Source organism: Chlorella variabilis, assembly GCF_000147415.1.
Source record: "Chlorella variabilis unplaced genomic scaffold CHLNCscaffold_7, whole genome shotgun sequence".
Taxonomy (NCBI): Eukaryota; Viridiplantae; Chlorophyta; class Trebouxiophyceae; order Chlorellales; family Chlorellaceae; genus Chlorella; species Chlorella variabilis.
In genome coordinates, this window is record NW_005435081.1 from 206,444 (window position 1) to 214,811 (window position 8,368).

Genomic DNA, 8,368 nt, shown 5'->3' on the forward strand with positions numbered 1-8,368 from the left:
CGCATGCGTCTTCACATTTGTTGCGCACCGTCACAGCAGCCGCTTTGCAGCCTTCCGCAACCTCGGCATCATCACTGGGCGCGATCGAGCTGGAGGCGGACCTGCCCGCGATCTGCAGTTGCCGGCATGGATGCAGATGAGGCTCTGGCTCGGGCCCTGCAGGTCTGTGGCCACTTTGCTCAGCTATCACATGTGGCCTGCCCTGCCCTGCACAGACCCTCCACGGCAACCGCTGACTCCCCTGTCTGTGCTACAGCTAGAGGAGGAGGCCGCGCTGGCCGCGCAGCAGCGCCAGGCTGCGGCCCACCACCTGCGCGGCGCCGCCGCCGCCACCGCCGCCTTTTCGCAGCAGGTGGAGGGCACTCTAGCCAAGGTGCTGGGGTATGAGGATGAGCTGGCGCAGGCCATGGCCCTCAGCGTGATGCCGCTGCCCCGGCTGGAGGCATCCGCGGACGAGGCGTGCGCCGTGAGCACCGCCATGGGCGAGCAGCCGCCGCTGAATCGGCGGGACGGTGAGCGGCAGGGCCACCGGAGCGAGCGCGGGGCGCTGCTGGCCCACACACTCCTGCCACATGTGCATGCGCTGTGGAGCTGCCCGAGCCTTCCGCGCCTCTGCTGCCGGCATCCTGCTTCCTGCATCCAAGGCCGCGTCCATGGCCCGCGGCCCCTTCCCACTCACCCTCCGACGCGCCCTTCTCCCTCCCAGCCTCCCTCCCTCCATCCATCCTGCCCTCCTCCCAACCCTTGCAGCGCTGGCCTTCGAGCTGCTGTCCTGGTTCAAGCAAGACTTCTTCCGATGGGTCAGCGCCCCGCCCTGCGCCGCCTGCGGCGCCGCCAATACGCACAGCACGGGCGCGGTGGCGCCCACGGCAGAGGAGGCAGCCCACAAGGCGGGGCGCACGGAGCTCTTCCGCTGCGGGCAGGTACACAAGCCTAGCTTGCAAGGGGTGGTTGTTGGCGTGCTGGGTTTGTGCACCTTGGCCTGGCAGGCTGGCTGGCAAGCCGGCCGCGCCCAGCATGCCTCGAGCTGCCGCTTTCCGTGCCGGCAGCGCACCGGCCGGCGCTCGCCCGCCCACCAGCCTCTGCCCCCCGACCTTTGTGGCCCCGCTGGCCCACCCCACCGCGCAGTGCGGCGCCGCCACTCGATTCCCGCGGTACAACGACCCAGTGAAGCTGCTGGAGACCCGGCGGGGACGGTGCGGCGGTGAGCGGTGCACCACCCGCTGCTGCCGCGCTTGCATGCATTCTGGTTGATGGCCACGCCTGGCTTTGCCCTGCTGCCGCGGAGCCTCCCACAGCAGCCTCCCGCGCGCCCTGCGGCCGAGCCTCGCTGCCGCGCCGCTCACCCGGCGCGCTCTTTCGTCCCCCCCCCGCCGCCGCCGCCGCAGAGTGGGCCAACTGCTTCACGCTGTGCTGCCGGCAAGTCGTGCCGCGCCTGGGTGCCGCCTCTGGATGGCCAGACGATGGGGCACCTGGCTGTGTGACGCCGAGGGCCTGCGATTCCCAACCCTCGCACGCGCGTTCCTCACCACCCCTGTGCCGCTGTGTGCTGCAGGGCTGCAGGGCTGGAGGCGCGCCTGACCATGGACTGGGAGGACCACATCTGGGTGAGGGAGAGGGAGAGGGGAGAGGGAGAGGGAGAGGGAGAGGGAGAGGAGCAGCACAGCAGGCCTGTTGCGGCCTGCCCCTAGCCCTCCTCCACCCGCGCCGCGTACTGTCGCAGGGTGCTGTTCTTCCCTGCCTGCAACAGCACGGCGCCGGCCTGCCCCACACAAACCCACGCCCACACCCACCACCCTACACCCCCCCGCACACACACTCACTGCACCCTACACACACCCAACCACGCCCACCACCCTATACACACACACACACACACACACACGTGCCTCCACTCTGCCCGCAGGCCGAGTGCTGGTCGCCCTCTCAGCGCAGGTGGATGCATCTGGACCCTTGTGAGGCGGCGGCAGACAAGCCGCTGCTGTATGAGGTGGGGCGGGGCTGACGATGCAGCGGTGTTTTTTTGTTGTTGTGCGGTTGTGTGGGTTTGTGGGCTGGGGCGGAGTGGTTAAGAGGGCTGGGGCACAGCGGTTTAGAGGTTAGTTAGAGGTGGGGGGAGGGGCGGCACAGCAGGCGTGCGCTGGCTCGCGCTGTGGTTGAGCCGGGGCCGGTGCGCCGGCAGCCCCGCGCAAGGCGTGCTGTAGCAGCTGGAAGAGAGGATGGAGGCGTGCAGGCTGGCGAGCGGTGGAGGTGGCGGCGCTGCCAACCTGACCAAATATTCTGTTGATCGCGCAGGCGGGGTGGGGCAAGCGGCTGAGCTACGTCGTGGCGGTGGGGCGGCACGGGGTGGCGGATGTCACGCGGCGGTACACGACGCAGTACGATGAGAGCAGGTACCGCCCATGCCGGCACCGCAGTGTCGCAGTACAGCACACTGCAACCTGGCGCCGCCTGCTGCAGCGCGCTCCGCCTGCGCCAGCTCCGCCCCAACCAACCGGCCACCCGCCAGCCGACCTGCGTGCGTGCTGTGCCGTGTGCAGGCGGCAGCTGGTGAGCGAGGGGTGGCTGGCTGGCTACCTGCGCCACGTCACCGGCCGCCTGCGCGCCGGCCTGTCGCCCGAGCTGCGCCGGGAGCTGGAGCAGCGGGACGAGCTGGACCGCCGGCAGCTGCTCAGCAGCGGTACTGCAGCAGCCGAGGAGGTCGCCCTGCCTGCGCGGCAGACGGGTGACGCGGCCTGGCTGGCGGCGCGGGGCGAGGACGGCAGCGGCGTGGCTCGAGCCAGCGGCGGCACTGGCGCTGGCGGCGCTGCCGCGGTGAAGCCCCCCGGCACGCGGTACCGGCTGGCCAAGGACGAGCACCTGGCTGCGGCCAGCCCTCGGCGCCTGTGCGGCGGCGCGGTGCGGGCCTCGGGCGAGAACGCTCCCGGGGAGGCGGCGCAGCGCGCGTTTGACGGCAGCCCCACCACCAAGTGGCTGGACTTCGGCAAGGAGGGGGCGTGGCTGGAGTACCGGCTGCCGGCGGAGCAGCCGCAGGCGGTCCTGGCGGCCTATGCGCTCACTTCTGCCAACGACAGCCCCGAGCGCGACCCCCGCCACGTCATGCTGGAGGCTTGGGACAAAGGTGGGCGCAGCCTGTGCTCTGCCTGCACCCTGCCTTGCCGGCGGATGGCTGGCGCGCACGCTGCGCTGCACACTGCATATGGCGTGACTGCCGCGGGTCGGGTTGCTGCGCCTGCATGCCGTGCCTGGATGCCCCCGTGCCTGCGCGCTGCTGCGTCTGAGCGCTGCTGCTGCCCACGCCCTGCCATTGCCGTCGTTGGTGTGCAGGCAGGGGCGCCTGGGTCATGCTGGATGAGCAGCGCAGCCTGAGCTTCCCGCAGCGCCACCACCGCCTGGTGCTGCGCGTCAGCGGCTGCGTCAGCGGGGCGACGCCCTCCCGCCGCTTCCGCCTGAGGGTGCTGGCTGTTGCTGACCCCGCCGCCGCAAACTCGGTGCAGCTTGCCTGCCTAGATCTTTATGTGCTGAAGCGGGTGGAGCAGGCGCAGCAGCAGCAGCAGGCAGAGGAGCAGGCGCAGCCGCAGCCGCAGGCAGCAGAGGCAGCAGAGCAGCAGCAGCAGACGGCCAATGGCACCACGGCCGCTGCCGGCGAGCCCGCGCAGCAGCCAAAGGGCGGAGAGCCGGCTGTGGAGCGCCTGGCTGCGCTGCAGTTGCAGGAAGAGCAGCAGGCGCAGCAGCAGCAGGTCGAGCTACAAGAGCCACCAGACCCAGCAGCACCTGCAGCACCTGCCCCTTCACTGGCGCCACCCAGCGACAGCAGCAGCCCTGCTGGAGAGGCCGGCAACCCCTGGGCTGCGCTGTTTCAAGGGGGGTCGCCAACCTGACAGCGGCAGCTGCAGTAGACTGGCTGTGCACTCACTCCCGCACTCTTATCCTGCCTGTTTTGGCTTGCAACACTGGTTGTTCTGCAGCCATGCGGCTTTGCAAAAGCACGTGCAAATTTGGAGAGCAAACGAACGTCACTGGTGCTCCGCGACCGCTGCCGCGTCTGCCTTGGCCGCCGCCGACGCGTCTGCCGCCGCCTCTGCCTTGTCGTCCTCCCCAGGCTCCGGCTCGCAGGCGGCGGCGGGCACGACGTCAAACAAGAACTGCGCCGCCACATCCAGCAGCGTGGCCACCAGCAGCGTGGTAGGGCCGATGATCCACAGCACGAGGGGGCCGAAGACGAAGAACAGGCGCAGGCCTGCGGGCGGCGCAGGCAGGCAGGCAGGCAGGCAGCAGAGGGTGGTACCGCTACCAGAGGTGCGTCTGGGACGCATGAAGTATTCATGGATCAACAGCACCTTCTAGCAGTACCTTGGTCACTTGCAGTACCTCTGATGGTACCCATAGCAGTACACGCACCTATGGCAAAGTACAGGCTGGAGCGGCGCATCAGCGTGACCGACAGGTGGCTCAGGCCGGTGTAGCCCGTTGGATCGCTGGCAACCACGCGTATCGTGTAGCCTGCGGCGCAGAAAGCGGTGGGGTGCAGAGGTCAGCGAGGCGCAGGGACTGGACACCCTTTCCCGCCTGGTTGAGCCGGAGCTGGCAGCCGAGGTGGCAGCTGCCGCAAAGCGCTGCAGCCTCATGTTCCCTGATGGCACAACGAGGAAGCGGGCGCAGCAGGCACCGAGCGGCAGGCGGCGCAGCCGGCATACGCGCTCGCCTATGTGGACCGACAGCCGCACGGATTGAGCGTAGGCCATGACAGCCAACAGAAGGATTCCCAGAGCGATGCCAAGTTTGATTTGCGGGGAGAACTGCAGAGTGGCAGCAGGCAGGCGGGCGGGCAGTAGGACGGCACCCAACGAGTGAGACACACGGGAGGCTGGCCGGCGGGGGTGTGGCCAGCTGCGGCTGCCGGGCGCTGCTGCAGGCTGTGGCCCAGCAGCGCAGTGCTTGCCAAGGAGCCAGCAGTCCCCGCAGCAGGCTCACCAGCGCAACGCTTGAGATGGGGTCGCTTTTGGAGAAGTCTGCCACCTGCTGCAGCTTGGCAGTGTCTGTGATCACCTGCAGGCTCCCCAGCAACAACCCCAGGGCGGGAGGGCGGGGTAAGTAGCAGTGAGCTACGCATGGCAGACCGCAGCGCTGCCACAAGACAGGTGGAGACGCGCGGGGAGCCAGGGACTCGCTCCCTCCCCATCTCACATTGATCAACTGAGCCGCCAGCGGGGCGGTGGTTGCCGCCAGGATGGACACTGCTAGCACCTGGTTCCTGATTGTCTGCAGGCAGCAGTGTCAGTGCAAGGTGTGTGAGTGGGCGGTGGAGCCTCTGGCCCGGCCTGGCTTTCCCACGGCAGGGGGCCCACAGGCAGGATCGCCACAGATGGCGCTGGCAGCGGCAAGCATCGGGCCCTGGAAGCTACCTGCACCGCATTGATGCCCTCCTTTGAATCTGCAGCAGGGCGGAAGGGGGCAGGCGTGTACGTGCGGTGCAAGGCAGCTCTAGCCCCATGTTGCCCTAGCCCGGCATTTCAACCCCCAGCCCGCCCCACCCTTGGACAGGTGCTGCACCCAGGAGGCCCGCGACTGGCGGTTGACGGCGTACAGGATGATGTACCGCCTCTTAAAAAAGGTGAATGAGGCGACGGAGAAGTAGAAAATGTTGTAGCCCAGTAGCAGGGCGCAGCAGCAGACAAAGATGGCGAGGTCGGCCGCCTGCCCCGACTCCATGCTGCCGGCAGCCTCCTCGAGAACGAGTCTTGGCGCTCCTGTCGGCACAGGGAAAGGAACTGCTTGAAGCACTTGCGACAACGGGGTGCGAAACATAATGACCTGTGTGCCACGAGTGGCGGGAGGTGCAGCGGGTGCCGCCGGGCGGGCGGGCGGGCGGGCGGAGGCGGCACTGGCGGCGCGATCTCACGCTGTCTCCACTCACTCCTCGCAGCTCACAGGTTGTGCTGGAAGCGGTGCGCCGCGTTCAAGAGCCAGCAATGCCGAGAACGGGTGAGGACCTTCCCGCCAGCGCAGTTTCAGGGCGCAGCCAGAAGATCCAAAACGCAGAAGGGCAGGGCATGCGATTGCAGCGAAGCTCAAATGGATGGGCGAGCTCGCAATGGCAGGACAGGCACAGCGTGAGCGGCAGCCACAAAGGTGCCACAGCAGACCAAGGATGGCAACTCCAAATTCCATTGCCAGCAACGGGTAACGTACTTCCTGTGCACATTTGTTCTGATGGCAATGCCGACAGACAGCGAACAGATGGGTCGTCACTCTGACCGCCCTAGCCACCCACCGGGCCGACCAGAAGGCGGCACATGAGCAAGCCAATTGCTGTCATTCAGCAATGCAAAATCTGCTTTATGTGTGCTCGTGCGCATTCAGTGCATCAGTTGATCGATGCCTTGTGGTGAACCAGCCCGCCAAAGAGGGAGGAACCAGGCGGAGGTGCCGTGCCACCACCTGCCGCCGCCCGCACAGCGCCCTGCCGTGACATGCTGGGGACAGCCTCCAATGTTACATTTACACTGGTTCTCACCGCCCAGCGATCCCAGCGACCCTGAGGGACGAAGGGTTTCTGCGCCGAGGAGACACCGTCGGCCAGCTGGCGGACCTGGATCTGGCCAGAGGGAACCCTCAGATGGACGCCTGCCTAAACAGACAGATCTGTTTGCATCCTTGTCCCCTCCTGTGGTGCCAACATGACGGGCTCCCGCGGCCCCATCCTGCTGATGCTAGCCCTGTGGGCGGCCACCGTGCTCTGCCAGCCCCTGGAAGTCCAGCTAGTCCACCTAAATGACAATCACGCGCGGTGGGGATTGCCTGCCGGCAACGACGGGCGCTCCGCTGCCATCCCGCTCCTCCGCCGCTCGCGTGCCCGCCGCCCACCTCGCTTCCTTCCCCCTTGTTCTCCCAGCTACGACCCCGCAGACACAAACTTCGGCACCCAGTGCGAGGGTGATAAGGTGGACGCGTGCTTTGGCGGCTTTGCGAAGCAGGCGACCGTGATCGACGAGGCGCGGCAGGCGGCGGCGGCGCGCGGCGTCGACACGCTGGTCCTCCACGCCGGCGACCAGTACACTGGCACGCTGTGGGACGCGGTCTACACCAAGGAAGGCATCCAGATCGCCCCGGAGTTCCTGGAGATGATCGGCGTGCAGGCCTTTGTGAGCCCGGGCCCGCCGCCGCGCTGGCTGCCACCGGCGCTCCCACATGGTCCCCCTCTCGCCCTTGCACAATTATGCTGGCCCCTGGCATGAACCCCACGGCCCTCCCCTTGCTCCCCAGACCCTGGGCAACCACGAGTTTGACAACGGCGTGGGCGAGGGGGCGGGCCTGGCCGGCTTCATTGCCAACATCTCAGGGGCCTTCCCGGTGCTGTCGTGCAACCTGGACATCAGCGGGGAGCCGGGGCTGGAGGGCCTGGTGCAGCCCTACGCCCTCATCGACCTCCCCCTGGCAAACGTGACCGTGGGCGTCGTGGGGCTGACCTCCATCGACACACCTGATACCAGCAACCCAGGTGCGCCCCGGCGGGCTGGGCTGGGCAGCGCTGGGCTGGGCTGGGCTGCGCTGGGCTGGGCTGGGCTGGGTGCCCCCACCTGCCCCCCACCTGCCCTGCTCCTCCCCCCTCTGCTGTTTGGTACCGCCTCCCTCCGGCCCGTCATCTCAGCTCTCCACCGATCCTGCATCGCTGCCGCCAGCCCGACTTTATAACCTCCCACCGCCACCTGCCCCCCTCGCCCGCTGCCCCCGCTGCAGGCCCCACCGTCCAGTTCCTGCCCTACAACGAGACCCTGCCGCGGTGCGTGGCGGATGCCAGGGCGGAGGGAGCGGACTTCGTCATCCTGCTGTCGCACATCGGTTACACCGATGACGTGGCGCTGGCGGCGGCGCCCGCGGCTGCCGGAGTGGACCTCATCGTCGGTGGGTAGTTGGAGTGGGCAGTTGGCGCGGCCTGCTGCTGCTGCTGGGTGGCGGTAGCACAGGGGATCGATGGCACGCCCTGATCTGCGTGCATATGCAAAGGCAAAGGCACCGCGTATGCCGCCCACCACCACCAACAGCGGCACCTCGGCGTGTGCCTTTCTAGCAACAGCACCTTGCGGTGCTCCCGGCTCGAGCCCCGCCCTCCCTCCGCAACGCCACCCTATGTAACATGCGCCGCAGGCGGCCACTCGCACACGCTGCTGTACGGCGAGCCCGCGCCGGCGGGCCAGCCTCAGGTGGCGGGCCAGCCACCGCCGCTCCTCATTTCGCCGCCCACCAACGAGACCAACACCCCGCTGGGGCCGTACCCCACCCTCGTCAGCAATCCCGCCTCCGGCAGGACCATCCCCATCGTACAGGCGCTTTATGCTTCTCGGTGCGCGAGGGTGCCGCCTCTGGC

At 68.1% G+C, this 8,368-nt stretch overlaps 3 protein-coding genes across 3 annotated transcripts in view; 2 read left to right on the forward strand and 1 right to left on the reverse strand.

Annotated features, from left to right (window-relative positions):
• Positions 1 to 126: 126 nt before the first annotated feature.
• Positions 127 to 3,881, forward strand: CHLNCDRAFT_144118 (hypothetical protein; the record flags this gene model as incomplete). The annotated part of the gene is made up of 10 exons (XM_005848554.1): positions 127 to 162; positions 257 to 512; positions 751 to 923; positions 1,129 to 1,204; positions 1,389 to 1,410; positions 1,556 to 1,607; positions 1,907 to 1,990; positions 2,296 to 2,393; positions 2,541 to 3,121; positions 3,328 to 3,881. The coding sequence occupies 10 exons, from the start codon at positions 127 to 129 to the stop codon at positions 3,879 to 3,881; spliced, it is 1,932 nt and encodes a 643-aa protein (XP_005848616.1).
• Positions 3,882 to 4,016: 135 nt separating this feature from the next.
• Positions 4,017 to 5,712, reverse strand: CHLNCDRAFT_144119 (hypothetical protein; the record flags this gene model as incomplete). The annotated part of the gene is made up of 7 exons (XM_005848757.1): positions 4,017 to 4,240; positions 4,402 to 4,503; positions 4,670 to 4,799; positions 4,975 to 5,049; positions 5,188 to 5,262; positions 5,406 to 5,434; positions 5,535 to 5,712. 7 exons carry the CDS (start codon positions 5,710 to 5,712, stop codon positions 4,017 to 4,019), a joined length of 813 nt encoding a protein of 270 aa, XP_005848819.1.
• A 968-nt stretch (positions 5,713 to 6,680) lies between these two features.
• CHLNCDRAFT_144120 (hypothetical protein) overlaps positions 6,681 to 8,368 on the forward strand; it is a gene marked incomplete at both ends in the record, with an annotated part of 3,679 nt that continues 1,991 nt past the window's right edge. The window contains 5 exons of the mRNA XM_005848555.1: positions 6,681 to 6,721; positions 6,896 to 7,145; positions 7,267 to 7,501; positions 7,741 to 7,905; positions 8,149 to 8,344. Coding sequence (XP_005848617.1) covers positions 6,681 to 6,721; positions 6,896 to 7,145; positions 7,267 to 7,501; positions 7,741 to 7,905; positions 8,149 to 8,344 — 887 coding nt within the window. The remainder of the gene's footprint in view (positions 6,722 to 6,895; positions 7,146 to 7,266; positions 7,502 to 7,740; positions 7,906 to 8,148; positions 8,345 to 8,368) is intronic.